Genomic DNA, 15,723 nt, shown 5'->3' with positions numbered 1-15,723 from the left:
TGAATTGATGGCAATCACAAGAGGAGAGAGTATTGTGGTGCTTATGTGCTGCTTGCAAAATTCCTGAAGGCATTTGATTGGCCACTGCAAGAACAGGATACTGGAACAGGTGAGCCTTGATCCAGCAGGGATCATACAATGGCACACTCAGAGTGCAGGGACATTGGAGGCAAGGGCCTTATATACAGCACCACAGCCACTATGTGCTTCATTCCTTCCTCTACAATGTGCTCTTTAAAGGCCAAAACAGGCTAAGTGAAATAGCCATTCCAAGATTTGTAACACATACAGACTGCAATCCTAAGCACACTTGGTAGCAGTAAGCTCTATTGAACACAATAAGGCTTCTACCTGATGTTCCAAGTAAACATGCATAAAGCGTTGATTGAGCTATTTTCAATATCTTGCAATAAAAATACAGAGTATTCCAAATACAAAAAAAATTGACATTTCCACAGTGCTGCCACTGGAGAATTCATAATAAGCTGTGCTAACAACACTGGCGGAGGTTTTTAGGAATCTATACCAACCTGCTGTTAAATGGGCAGCATGGACAAGGATTCGAACCCCAGGCTTTAAATCAAACTGGATGGCGTTTTGGTTCAGTTTCTGGACCAATATATCTGAAATCTGGAATAAGAAATTATTGTAAAAAATAAAATATGGGTACAATCGCAAAGAACAAGAACAATGGTCCATCTGGCCTAGTCTCTTGTCAGACAGTGACTGTTAATGGATGCTTCAGAGAAAATGGCATAAAAGGTCTGAGTGCAGTTATGAAATGATGCTATTGTATTCACCCCTATTTTTTTTTTTAAGTGGGTACTGTATCTATGAATGCTTTCTGATTGAGGTTTCTTTCCGCAATATTACCAGTTGGTGATTGAGGTTGTTATGAACAGTGGAGGAAGCTGCCATCTTAAACTGAGAACCTATTCAAAAGTTTTGAACTGTCTGTGTAAGCATAGGTTTTACACAGTAAATACCATGTAGCAAAAAAAAAAAAAAAAAAAGGTCACTGGGCATTGTAGTGCTCTGCATCAGGGTTGCCACCATTGATATGGAAAGAGCTTTTCACACTAGTGCACTGTCTGAGTTCAGTACTTACTTCCCCTAGATCTGGCTCAGGATAGAACACCAAAAACTCACATAGCAATGGACTGAGCTACAGAGAAAGTTATGATAATGCTACAATGGCTCTGATTGAACCTAGATAAATGGACATGAATTTGTGATTATGGCTACACTCATTCGAACTTGAATCTTGTCTTTGTCAGCTCTAGGAGTGTGAATATGTTTCGACTCTATAATCTATATCCCCAAGAAAATGCTTTGTGAACATCCTGAGACAATATCAAGACACAAGAGATGGGCCAGTGACTCTAGAAATGAAATCCATTCATTTCTGGATTGGCAAAGTAAATGACAAAATTTCTCCTTTAAACTCATTTATGGTATTCAAAGAGTTTTTGTTATGTTATCCCTCTCCCCTCTTGTGCCATTTTCTTGTTTCTTTTCTTTTTCTTTCCTTTCTCTTTCTTTCACTTTTCTCCTTTCCTGGCATGAGAAAGAAGGAACTTTGATGTAGGATAGTTTTTGCTACATATTGTAACCCACCCACCCACAGGGCTGGTGACTTCTGATGGTTTACTCTAGGCTACAGTTCGCTCCAATCTTTCCTGTTGAAGAAATCAAAACATACCTGTCTCATGATATGACTAATTTTCATCTAAAAGCAGCCATCCAAAATGAAGCAGAAAAAGCACCACCCCATCGGAAGTCCTGACACCCATGCCAGCAGAAGAGCAGAAGGTGGATGCGGGCAATGAAGCTGCGATTGGGGCAGGGAGGGTTGAAGGTAGCTACCAGAAGGTAGCTACTCATGCACTCCACAGGTACAATAAATATATCTGTGGTGGAGAGGCTCTCCACTTCTAGAGACCAGCAGGGTATGGAAGAGCAAAATGGAGGGATACTTGTACCACTTCCTAACCCTCTTCATCGGAGGTAAGTGTTATGCCTGCCAGTCTAGATCCTAGCTTATCTTCTGCTCTTCCACATCTTGAGAATACTATTCTAAGATTACTCTCTTTAGTGATATTTCATTTTTTTAGTTGATTAGCTTCTTTAAGTCCCCATTTATAAGCCTGTGGCAGGTTCTTCTGGAGCAAGTGGTCTGTCCTAAGTATGGAAATGTTTTTAGTTCAATCATATTTCTAAAGGCCAAACTTGATACTGTCACATCAGCTGCAATCCTGACAGTGCTGCTCTTTACATCTTAAAAAGCATTAAATACAAAGATACAGTCAGTATCATGCCTAGTTGAGCCTTCTTCTCAGTTTAGCGGTTGGACTTCCTTTTATTTTTTGCATCTCCTTTTATTTTTTAATGGGAGTATTAAGTGCAATTAATTAACTTAAAATTAATTTTAAAAATCAAAGCTATTTTGAAAAAGGAAAAGGAGGCAGGAAAATATAGGAGGCAGGCAGACAGTCTTCAGAGATGACAGACACAGGGAGAGACATATGGAATGTCCATCTGCACTAATTTTTTTTAATAATAAAAAATGTGCAAGAAATTTGGTTCTCTTCAAGCTTAATGTTCAGCATGTAAACAGATTTCCTGATTAATGCTGAGCCAAGAATAGTGTTCCAAGCTATCAGTGGCCAATATGAAATGCAGGAGCCAGAAGTATTTTAAAAATTCAATTGTGATAATAAAAAGTTGCTGATAAATCCCTCACAGTGAAGAATAAAAATCAAAACATCGATTCTCATCTTAGCAGTGTTACAGAATTAAACCAAATCAACAAAAGGCTGCAAATGGCCTTAAAATGATGGGGATGTCCTTTCACGCCTGATAATTTCTCATGAACCTTTGAAAATGTATGAGGGCTTAGTTAAAACAAATTACATTAGGGAATTACATCACTAGTTTATGGAAATAGAAGCTACATAGATCTCTGTCACAAGATGACTGCCCAAAAGTTAACTTTTGCTTTAAAAAAAGATGTAGTGATGTGAAGCACTCTTTATATAAGTTGCTAAATGTGCGTTATAGCAAATGTTTTGGTTGTTCTAAATGTTTTTCATGTTTTATATATGTTGAGTATTGAAATAAAAAGGGAAGGGTTTCTGTCTCTTAAAAAGACCGTGTCCTAATTGTTAATCCTGTGATATGAGCCCTGTATGCATGTGCTGCAGCTAACAGAGGGTTGCAAGTCTGACTTGTTATGTTTGTAAATTCCAGTTGCAGATGTAGGAATCATGCAGACTCCCGTACAGTTGAAGGCAGTCTGGGATTGTGCAGTCCACACAGAAACTTGAGGACTAAAATTTTGCGTGTGACCTTGTGTCTACTAGACTAGAATACTTTTGTCAGTTTTGAAACTTGCCCACTTGTACACAGTCTCAAGTGCTCTTCAGTGACGGTTTGGCATGAGAGAAATCCAAAAGTATTTTACAATTGCAACTGCCCAGGAGGGAATTTGCAGCCATGACAAGTAATGTTCCATAGCACCAACTCAGTGTAAAAATGTGCCAACTTTTCCAGAAGGACAGGTGGCCTTTTACGGTTCCACGGCTGCAACTCCAGTTTGGACGCACTGAAACAAAACATGAAATGATATCTTGGATGACAGCCACCACAATATAAACTGCTCTAAAGTACTAACCAAGAAAGTGGAGGTCATAGGAAGTATGATCTGTGGCCTCTAATTTACAGAGCTGTAATAGTAAGAACAAATTGAATGAAATATCTGAAGGGTACCCAAGCCTCTGGAGGTAAAAATAAATGGCTGGTTCAATTTCCATAGCAGAATTTACACAAAATTAGATCTACAACACAGTCCACCTGCAGAGTGATCAACAATGTCCCCAAAGTTCATCCAATCAGCAAAAAGCTCCAATCCAATCAGCAAAGTCCAATCCAACTAGCAAAAAGCACCTGGGACAACAACAACAAAATAAATTTTAAAAACACCTCAATTGTACATGTTTGTTTTTTGGCCCAGTCAAGGGCTGAGAAGATTGGGGTGGCGGAAAACCTAAACAAAAAGTGATTCAGTGATGTAGGTTTAAGTGTGCAGAAAGAGTTTTATTGTTGAAAGAGTGGGGAAGAGCTTAGGACAAAACAAAACAAAAATCACAAGAAATATATTGACTAACACCATTTGGGTTAGTCAGCCAATGCTAACTTACTGGGATAAAGAGGAAAAAACAACCCATGGCTTTTTCAAAGAAATACTGATTCAAGGAAGCAGACTTTGTGTGCCCTTCTTCTAACACAACATGACTATGGCTTTGGGGTGGGGGGCATTTTGCTACCTACCACAAGAGATACTGGGATTTAGCTTGGGGTAGAATCTCTCCCGAAGACAGGAGTGCCTGGAGTGCTCTGGTCCATGGGGTCACGAAGAGTCGGACACGACTAAACAACTAAACAACAACAAGAATCTCTCCCACCCAACTGTTTCTGGTATGTTTTATAGGGTTCTAGAAGCTGCAGATCTCATGCTGAAGAAAATAGGGTGGGAAATCCAAGGGCATGAGCCACCATTTTTATTTCCTGAAATCATCCACCCACAAGCATCCAGTAGACAACTTTGCCTCAGGAAGGAGCCTGAGAACAAAGCCTGTAACAGAAGAACAGTGCTGTGTAGAACAGGACTGAAGATGTCATTTTATTTTTTTATTTTTCAAAATCTATCTATCCAATATGATCTTTTAAAAAGTTAACTAGTATTACATAGTACTTTGCTTCATATTAAATGAGATATTAAGGAGGGGAAATGAATACATAAATCATTTCACTTTACTGTTGCACTATTTTATTATCTTATCAGATCCTAAGGTTCCACAAAATAGCAAGGCTGATGTGGAAAGATCAGAGAATGATTAAAAAACAACCCAGTACAAGGACTGCTCTCCTACACAAGCCCCGTTGAAGTGAATGGGCATGAGTTATCCATTCATTTCAATGGGGCTTATATGCAAGAACATCCTGGGGAAATTTCACTCTCTGCCGATGAAACAAAAGGAATTTAAATCTGCCTGCAAAGCCATATTTTTATGTTTATTTCAGCGATTTCATCCCCTCCCTTAAAGGCAGTTCTCTCTAGTTCTTCATTGCAAACAATTTGGAAGCAGGTTACAAGTTGAAATACAATACACCTGCATAAAACATTGATACAAAAGGGGGGAAATAAAATGCAATAAAAAGAGCAACGACAGACCTGACATTTATTTAATTAACAGCATTTTAAAACATTAGAATCTAGTTATACTTTTATGCTTTTGCTCAGAATTAGACACACACAGGTCCAAACTGCCTTATATTTATGCCCAATGGCTGCCCTATATTGTTCTCTTGCTTTTATGCTGAAGATGAAACTTCTCAGCATTGCAAAACACCTAATTTAGAGTCATCAAGAGTTCTCCCCTGTGAAAATAATTAGGTCTCTGAATTAGTTTTGGTCCTTCACATAGCTTCATTGACTTTATCTGCTTCATTTGCAGAATTAGATGCAATGTGCAAAAATGTTTCTTTGTAATAGAAGCCATTCTTTGTCTATCATTCTCTCATCAACGGACATATAATGAATAATAACAACAAATAATTTGTAAAAAGAAAGAGAGGGGGAGTTAATTTACAAAGAGAACAAAACAAATTTAATTTGGCTTCTGGGGTAGTTCTGCCTGAATAAGGTTTGCCTTTCTCAGACTGTGTGCGCCAGAAATCTCAGTATCGCTCAGCCTCCCATTCAAGTTGATTCAGGCATTTAAAATGTGGGCCATGGGAACACAGGAAGCCTTATCTTGGGTCAGATCATTGACCCCTCTAGCTCAGTATTCCCTAGGCTGACTGGCAGAAGCTCTCAGGGGTTTCAGACAGGGGTTTCTCCAAGCCTGTTTGGGAATTCCAGGGTCAAATCATGGCACCCACAGCACAATAAGCAGATTCTCTACTACTGAATGACACACCTGCTCCTGCAATTCCATTTACATGGCACTGGGTTTACACATATCAATCAGCAACTCTCTCCTGCCCAATATACTTTCAATTCTGTGTTGAGATCCCTCATTCCTGGGGTTTGGGTTAGATGACCCTCGGGGTCCATTCCAACTCTACAATTCTATAGTTCTGTACAGTTGTGTACCATTCTGATTCAAGATGGCGGACTGAACGTTTCAAAACTGCACTGGTTTAAACCACTTCTTTCATACCTGAACTGATTTGTGTGTGTGTGTGTGTGTGTGTGGTTTCTAAGCAATGTTGGGCACTTTCCCCTAGTGAGATCACAAATGAATAAAGAATAATAGATGACTAGAATCATAGAATCATAGAATCATAGAGTTGGAAGAGACCACAAGGGCCATCGAGTCCAACCCCCTGCCAAGCAGGAATAATAGTCAAGTATTTAAAGCTGACCCTGGCAGAAGGAAAGGAGAGGAGGAACAGGTGAAGGCAGGAACTGATGTATGTTGCAGCAAAGCATTTATATGCATTGACTCTAATGGGAGGAGGGAAATTTTGGGGGCCAGACCAGGCATATGCAAACTCCGGCCCTCTAGATGTCTGGGACTACAATTCCCATCATCCCTAGCTAACAGGACCAGTGGTCGGGGATGATGGGAATTGTAGTCCCAAACATCCAGAGGCCCGGACTTTGCCTATGCCTGGGCCAGATGATTCATAATCTGATTGGGAAAAATGATCATATGACTGGCCATCAGCAGAAAAAAGAAAACTGCTTTATCTTTCTTGTTCTCATTTCTTATATCTGGTGAAAAATAGTAGTTATAACCCAAAGCCTCTGCAAACATTTCAGTAGAGTTTATGGACTGGAGAAGTTATGCAAAAACTGTGTGTGCACAGTCTACATAGAGGCTGTCCTTCTGAAACCACCTTGAATGAAATAAGATGAAACAAAAGCTGTGGCAGTTTCTCTCACTGGGACTTCCACAAGCATCCCCCTGTGGATTATGTCCAGCTTAAATCTGGTTCCATATTGTGATATCATTTGGGGGAGGGGGATGTTTTTAATTCTAGTATATTAAAATATTGCAGTCCCAAATTCTAGAGCGAGAGAAATCTTCTATTTCAGTCTTGATGTCACAACACCGGTACAGATATTTATAGTATACATTTTTTTTCATGCAGCAACAGGTCCAAACTGCTTCAGGCACAGTGAGCTAGTCTATTGTATGGCCCTGGTTGCAGTGCACACAGCTTTATGTGAAGTGAAGCCCAGAACAAACAGGCAGCCATCTTAAGCTCCTTTTATTTAACTAGGAATCACAAACGGAAACAAGCAGCAAAGATTTAAAGGCTCTGTACTTTACAATGCTGATTGCAGATACAGTTATCAGCAATGACATAAATAACTCATGACTGCATGTAACATTACCTAATTAACATTATATTAGCTATGAATGAAGCTCTGTACCTATACTTACGCTTTAATCCTATGCACACCTATTTGGAAGTAAGTCCCATTGAGCACAGCAGGCCTTACTTCTGAGTAAGCATGCAAAGGAGTACACTGCTAATCATTTGTAAGGCAACTTGAGTGTCAGGCAGCAATTGTGTGTTTCTGTATGTAGTGTACATCAACCTTTCAACAACTGTACTTCACATTTTGTTTGCATTTGAAATTTCAACAGTTCCTGAAGTAAAATGTCAATATCGCATTAAAATTCTGACCCAAGATTATAAATTTATGAATAAACCGGGTAACATGAACTGGGTAAAGTAGTTTAAATGTTTATAGGCACTTGTGGGCATGTGTGTGCAGGCATAATACTGCCCTCCAGTGGCACACTGAAAGTTGCTTGGCTTGTGTGTGAGAACAGAACATAGTAATATATATTTAATGGTGGTCAGGATGTGTAACTATGACCTTTGACACCACAAGAGTCTCATGTGCTGCTCAATTCTTCTTTTGCAAGTTAACTTCATTTTACTCATTCTTTTATCTCCATCTCCCTCACACACATACACACTTTCCTACTAACTATTATAGATGGAATAATTTCTCCTTTGGCTCCATTGTTGTTTTTCCAACTCCTTTTGTCTTGCATCACATTCCTCCTGCACTGCAAATATAACCAGTGGACTTTGTAATACTAATTCTGTAATTGAAGCATGTGCGGTTTAATGCAGTTTTCAGTTCTTTCCATTTACTGAAATCTTCTCCTCTCTATGTAAATTGGTTTTGAATGTGCATTGATTAAAAAAAAACCCTGCAGAAAACAATCCTAAAATGATCGAATGTATGTCTGCATGTAGGTAAGACTATTTGGGCCTCAGTTATACTATGAACAAATGCAGACTTGTGGGATGGTTATTTTTTAAAAAACAACAACAACCCCCCCCACACACACACAAATAGAGGGACTCTAGTGTATAGAGCAGTGTTTCCCAACCTTTTTTGGGCAAAGGCACACTTGTTTCATGAAAAAAATCTCGAGGCACACCACCATTAGAAAATGTTTAAAAAATTAACTCTGTGCCTATATTGACTATATATACAGTGGTGCCCCGCAAGACGAATGCCTCGCAAGACTGAAAACCCGCAAGACGAAAGGGTTTTCCGTTTTTTGAGGCACTTCACAAGATGAATTTCCCTATGGGCTTGCTTCGCAAGAAGAAAGCCTATAGGGAAATCTCCAGGGACCTCTTTTAAATGCTGGCGGTGGGGAGCAAAGCCTTCCCCCCCCCCTCCGGCCTTCAGAAGAGGTCCAGGAAGGCCGGCGGGGGCCGAAAGGCTTTGCTCCCCACCGCCAGCATTTTAAAAGCAGTCCGGGATAGCAGGGAAGCGCTTCCCGCTATCCTGGACGGCTTTTGAAGGCAGGCGGGGGGAGCAAAGACTTTTGTCCCCCCCCCCGCCTTCAGAAGAGAGCAAAGACCTTTGCCCCCCGCCCACCTTCAGAAGAGGCCCTGGACCTCTTCTGAAGGCGGGCGGGGGGCGAAAGTCTTTGCTCCCCTCTGCCTGCCTTCAAAAGCTGTCCGGGACAGCGGAGAAACACGCTGCGTTTCTCCGCTCTCCCGGGAAGGCAGGCAGGGGGGAGCAAAGAGGTCCTGGACCTCTTCTGAAGGCGGGCGGGGGGCAAAAGTCTAATTCTAATTTCAATGAGTGTGCCCTCCCACGGCACACCAGGCAACGTCTCGCGGCACACTAGTGTGCCGCGGAACACCGGTTGGGAAACACTGGTATAGAGAGCCAGTGTGGTGTAGTGGTTAAGAGCGGTAGACTTGTAATCTGGTGAACCGGGTTTGCGTCTTCGCTCCTCCACATGCAGCTGCTGGGTGACCTTGGCTAGTCACACTTCTCTGAAGTCTCTCAGCCTCACTTACCTCACAGAGTGTTTGTTGTGGGGGAGGAAGGGAAAGGAGAATGTTAGCTGCTTTGGAACTCCTTTGGGTAGTGAAAAAGCAGGATATCAAATCCAAACTCTTCTATATTTACATCACATTTGCCTTTTGGGGGGCACTGTTTTATCAATGCACATGAATATACATGCACACTAATAAGCATTGCACAAAAAGATTTGTAAAGCATTTATCTGTGAAATCCAGATTGCTATGATTGAATCCTCGCTCCTCTCACACTGGTAAAGAAAGAGAGGCATGGAGAGACACAAATGAACTGAAGGAGCAGAAAGCTATGAAGAAACTATGGATTTGTTCAGTATAGTGCTAAGGAGAAAGTTCTATTAGCACAAAGATTCCTCTTTGTGCAATGAAATGTTCTCTCCCCTTACCCCCTGAAGCACACTTAAATATTTTCTGAACTTTCCCTCCAGTCCTTATGGGGATGGCACAGGGTGTGAGCAGAGAAGAGGGGGTAAACCCCTGCACACGATTTAGTTGAATATTGCCCCACGGCTGCCCAGTGCTCATGCTGAAATAAAAACCAGAGCAATGAAAATTTCAAACAAAATCATAGTGTTGGAAGGGACAGTATAATTTGTTTAGTCCAACCCCAAGCTCAACATAAGATCTGCAGTGAAGGATGCAAGCATAGCATCCCTGAAACATGGTCATCTAATTTTTGCTGAAATGCCTCCAGCAGAGGGGAACTCCCAAGGCAGTCTTTCCCATCATCAACTGCTCTAATCATTGCAACGTTACTCCTAATGTTTGGCTAAAATATGTTTCCCTAAAACTTCCACCCATTGGATCTAAGGCTGAGGAGCACAGCAACAGTCATATGGCACAGACAGCAAGGCTGCTCCATCTTTTGCATTGTAGCCCTTCACATACTGGAAGGCCCCTATCATGTTGACTCTTAATCTTCTCGGGTCCAGGGCAAAAATCACCCAGTTCTTTCAAATATACCTCAGAGGACTTGATTCCTCTTCAACAAATTACTTGCACGCAGAGCAACCATGCTGAAAGGTTCTCAACTCATGCAAGGTTCTAAATTGAACAGGGAGCCTCAATGCATAGAGAAAGCTCCCCATCACAGACCTTCTTCTCATCATGACTATGGCAAAGGAAGCAGCAAGAATTTGGGAGTAGGATGAAGGCCCCTTTCAACATGCTTGTCCTCCACACATAAGTAATGCTTGAAGGCAGCTTAGGTTTCCAGACCAGTTGTCCACCTATTTGTCAACTTCGACTCAGTTAGTTTTAGAAAACCTAATAAAAAAATTCCTTCCAGTAGCACCTTAAAGACCAACTGAGATAGTTCTAGGTATGAGCTTTCGTGTGCATGCACACTTCTTCAGATACCAAAACCTTTTAGAAAACCTTTTCATTTAGGCATGCCTACCTAGGCAAATCCTTTACTGTAGTTGCCTAGATTTGTTCTAGAGGTTTTACCAATTTTTATCTGTGTTTTAGTGTTGATGGTTTCATATGTGTGTGTGTGTGTGTGTGTGTGTGTATAATTTTGTGGATTTTAGCTGTGTTTTGTTGCTCTCCCTTTAGGGAGTTCCTTGATTAAGCAGCTTATAAATCTTCCAAATAAATATATGCACCATGATCTATGCAGACAGAGTGAATGATAGCCTAATTCACTCGATCTATGCACACACACAATGGTGAAGAATCCTGATATCATGCACAGAGCCAACTTGAGTAGAACGGACTGCCTGCTATAGCTGACCCCCACCATGTGGGGTCGGAAGCTGCAGGAATGGGAAGACACAGGTAGGGGGCTAATGGGCTCATCCCTGTTTACACCCTCACATGATGGAAATCACATTGGGGAGGGTGAGAATATGAATAAATAGGGCTCGTCACTTCCACCAAACATCAGCTGTGAACTCTAAGCTCAGCTGAGAGTTAAAGAAGTTCAGTGCTACTTCCAGTGCTCTCACACAAGTACAGATGCATCACAAGATAAAACAAACCAATAAATGAACCAATAAATAAATCCTCCCCACAAATGAGCCCTTATTTTGACAGCAGAGTCCTTCTTAACTGAAATACTGACCTATTTTCATTAGTTCTCCTCCCCAGAGTTCCCTGTCACCTCAAATAATTCAAGGAGTCATTATTGCTGTCATATTATATAAGCTATAGAAACTACATCATCAAAGCATCCACCATTTCACAATTATTTCAGAGGAACAGATAGAGTACTATTTGTTTATTTATTACCCGCTCTTCACCCTAAGCTCCCACTAGGGACAACTGGTCTGGTAGGCTGGAGCTGTGGACTCACACTGCTGACACAAACTTTGTTGCATCTTACCTGGGCATGGCTTGGGTTCAAGGTGGCAGTAAGGTCAGGAACCACTGGTGCACTTTCACAGCTCCAACCTTGCCACCAGCCTGTCCCACCCCAGCCCTATCCAGGTAAGCCGCAGACACACAAGAAGGCAGCTCCCCCTCAACACACTGACAGCTACTGCTATTGGCTGAAAGTCAGCTGATTCAGCTTTGTGTGGGTGCGTGGCTCCTGAATCAGTAGCAAAGCCACTGTGGGCATGAACCACGATACTGGAAATTGGAGCAACAGGTGATATGAGAACTCAACACCAACTTCTCGTGGGGTGGGGAAGAAGTTTCAACCTTATATTATAAAATCCATGCAGTGCTATATTGTTCCACAGGAAATGCATAGCAATAAATAAAGAATAATTCCAGTAATGTGGCAGATTACAATCCTGTCCCTTCAGGAAGAATAGTAGAGAGGATGCTGGAATCCCTGTTAAAAGCTGTATTACTCTTGTCTCCCTATAAAGGCTTATGATGACAATGTGCCAGTGTTACAATACTTTATGACCACAGTGAGTCTGGGAATGCGAGAGGGAAAATATCTATATAATAATTTGTGGAATGCAATAAGCAGCCAAGTGCCGGAGGCGAGTTGGGTCAGTAGTAAATCTGGGATTCTATGTACTGCCTTCCTTTCCAATTTATGTTGGGGGAGGGTATCTGCAAGGCAGTCAATCTTCTTTCCTGATGTTCATTACCAGCATGAGGAGAAAATTACAAAGATGTGTAGTTTGTCAAGCAAGATAAAAGCAAAGCAAAGATAAAGTATAAACTTGGGGAAATTCTGCTTGGCTGAGGTGCATTGGGGGGGTGTCAATACACATGGCATCTTGAGTTTATGAAACAACATATCCAATTCTACAACTGGCATGTTTATACATAAAAGCACACCCATCACTAATTGAGTTCATTTCTGACATCTATAAGAATCACATCATAAAAGTGAGAATTTTGCCTTCATAGTAAAATCATCCCCTTTGTGGAAAATGGGTGATATGACCCTTAGGAAAACCCATGTGAATGTCATAGTATGGGCTGTGATCTCTCTCTGTCTTCTGGGAATCACACTTTTCCTGCATTGTATACTTCCCACTCATGCCTGTCCTTCTACAGTGCAGATTCTGGGAAGCAGCATAAACAGACCTTCTGGTGTGACTCGCAAGCAAGCATGGGCATTAACATTTCAAGTTTCAGATGTCTACCATGCAATAAGTATTGCTATGAATGAAAATGGTTAATGTATTCTTCATGAAATTTACAGTGTTTGTTTGCCAACATTTGGGGGGTGGGGGCGGGGCGGGGAGAAGAAGTTAAAATGCAGTCTCTTCCCTGCACGCACCACTTGTGCATAATGAAAGGAAACAGTACCTGTTGTAGGTCTTCTGCTGTTCGTTTGTCTTCTCCTGTGACATCCTTATAAGGCAAAATAAAGAGTTCTGCTGATGTGGGTAAACCTGGCAGGATTGCCACCAAGATATGCTTACTGGAAATGCCTGTTACCTAGTATGCAGAAAGAAAGGGTGATGATATACTGGGGTAGCATCAGAGCCTTGAAATTAAGAGGACTAAAATCATTCAATCAGCTAAAATACCAATAGATAGATAGATAGATAGATAGATAGAGGGTGAGTGGAATCCAAGGTTGCACAAGCAGACTTTGGCTTGTGTAATGAGATTTTGCTTTCCCCTCCTCACAGCTTTGGGTCCCCCCAAGCTTCCTGCAATCTTCCAAGGCAGATTTTGAGGCACTGGGTTGCATGGGGGAGTTGTTCTACCCCCTTGATCATTTTGGTTGCCCTGTTCTGAACCTTTTCCAAGCCCACAATATCAGTGGCGTAGCGTGGGGGGTGCAGGGGGGGCCGGCCGCACCGGGCACAACATCTGGGGGTTAGGGTTAGGGGGCGCAAATCCATGGGTTAGGGGGTGCAAATTACTTGCCTTGCCCCGGGTGCTGACAACCCACGCTACGCCACTGCACAATATCCTTTTTGGAATGAGATGACTCCTTTTTGGAGTGCCAGTGACACGTGCTGTTTACAAAATAGAGAAATATTCTTCTGGAATACACAATATTCCATAGATTTTTATAATGGCATTATGATATTTGCAATTTTTTATTTTCAGTTCCTTTCCAAATGGTCCCTAGCATGGAATTTGCTTCTTTTACAGCCACCACACACATCTCCACTGAGCTATCTACCACCATCCCAAGGTCTCATTCCTGGTCAGTTCCCACCAAATCAGAACCCATGAACATTTATGTGAAATTAAGATATTTTTTTTTTTGCCCCAACACACAACACTGTTCATCTATGCTTGAGCTTCTGAAATTCCCTCCCTCCAAATTTCACCCAAAAATCTGGTGGTTTGAAGTGGTTGGTCATTGCTGTTGTGGAACAAGTGGGATGGCCTATGATTCCATTTATTTCCATTTCTATATTTTATAAACAACACTGTGCAGACACAGTTATATCTTACTGTTGCTTTTCTTGCTGTCATTCAATTACATTATTTTCCCCCCATTTCTGGTTAGCCACTGCCATGATCATAAGTGCTTGTGCTCATTAAACTGTTTCTTTTTATTATTATTAGTCAATGGAAAACACAGTTAAACTCCCTTACAACCCCTTAACATTCCCTGCTGAGAAATTCATACAGAGAAAAACAGATTGCTTATCCAAGAGAAGCTAGAGAAAGTGGACTATTGTGAAGGGTTCCCCCCCAAATATGTATTCACAAACACGCTTGCTCTGTTGTCACAAACACTGTGTCAATCACACTGACTTCAGTAGAACTGCACCAGTTTCACAGGCTAGATAATTTCTTCCCCAAGAATATGGGTCCCAGTACTCCCTTGCCCTGTGTTCTGGAACACCTACTCTACAGAGAAAAGGTGACAAAGAAATGTGCATTTCAGTTTTTGATTCCATATTGCTAAGTGAATGCAGCAGGGGTGATTAATGAAGTGCATTATCAAAGCTCAGGCACAGGGCAGCCCTCAGTGACCTGGAAAGCCTTGGTGTACTGTCTGAATGCCACCACGGTCGTGGATAAAATGCTGCAATGAAGCAGTGCAAACTGAAGGTAAAATGAGATGAAGACTGCAAGCTGGATATCTAAACTGCTTCTCTCTCTAGCTACAAATGAAATAAGATAAATTTTCACATATTTCAGTATGTGGCAAAAGAGAAACATATTGTTACAGATGCAAGAAGATGTCAGAGGTGGCTTCCTCTTGGAGCCATGAGGAACTCACTGGAGAGTTTCTGCAAGTGGTATTATAGAGGGGTTCCTGCAGGTGAAAGCTTCCAAAGTGAGTGCTGGACAGAGGGAAAGAAATGCATCACACAGAAGTGACAACTTATTTCCGCACTTACGTCCACCAGAGCATTCTTGATGACTCGACTGATGTCTCGTCTCCATTCAGGAATGTCTGGATTGTAGTCGTCCAGATTTGGAGAGAACGATAACCGTAGCGATTGAAATTGCTCTAGGGGAAGACGGGATGGAGAGAACGAAAAGGCTTTTATGAGTGAAAACTCCTGGGACGTGGCTACTGAATTTTTAAAATGTGCTTGGCTTTCTAATCAATTAGATTGATGTGCATATTGGACAACACAGCTTGATTAACATTCTGATCCTATCACTCGGCTGTGCCAGCAAATAACTGTTTAGAATTAGCTCTACCAATTGTTCAATCAGAACAACATTATTTATGATGATGCACTGGTGTAGCAGGAAGGATGGAAAGGGATGGGGGCGGGGAAACCTAGAATATTATTATTATTATTATTATTATTATTATTATTATTATTATTTTACACTGAGGGTATAGTGAAGCTTTCCCACCCCCCATCTGTATATCTATGTATCTGTGCATTTGTCTACCCCTGTAACCATCTTCCTGTCTGTGTAGCCATCTATTTTACAGGGAATTTAAATGGCACCTGAAAGGTTTTTGGAAAAGTTGCAAAAGTTCAGCAAACCACAATG

General features: G+C 41.4%; 1 protein-coding gene across 8 annotated transcripts in view; it reads right to left on the bottom strand.

The window, feature by feature from the left end:
- The window catches only part of SORCS1 (sortilin related VPS10 domain containing receptor 1), a 426,493-nt gene that overhangs the window by 71,397 nt on the left and 339,373 nt on the right, over positions 1-15,723 (bottom strand). For all 8 annotated transcript variants that reach the window (XM_081863380.1, XM_081863382.1, XM_081863381.1 and 5 more), the window contains exons 22-24: positions 15,108-15,220; positions 13,099-13,230; positions 531-630 (exon numbers count right to left, since the gene is read on the bottom strand). In XM_081863380.1, coding sequence (XP_081719506.1) covers positions 531-630; positions 13,099-13,230; positions 15,108-15,220 — 345 coding nt within the window. The remainder of the gene's footprint in view (positions 1-530; positions 631-13,098; positions 13,231-15,107; positions 15,221-15,723) is intronic.

Source organism: Podarcis erhardii, assembly GCF_964252035.2.
Source record: "Podarcis erhardii genome assembly, chromosome: 5".
In the NCBI taxonomy this organism is placed as follows: Eukaryota; Metazoa; Chordata; class Lepidosauria; order Squamata; family Lacertidae; genus Podarcis; species Podarcis erhardii.
Note: the sequence above shows the minus strand (reverse complement) of the source record. Positions and strands in the feature narration are given on the sequence as shown.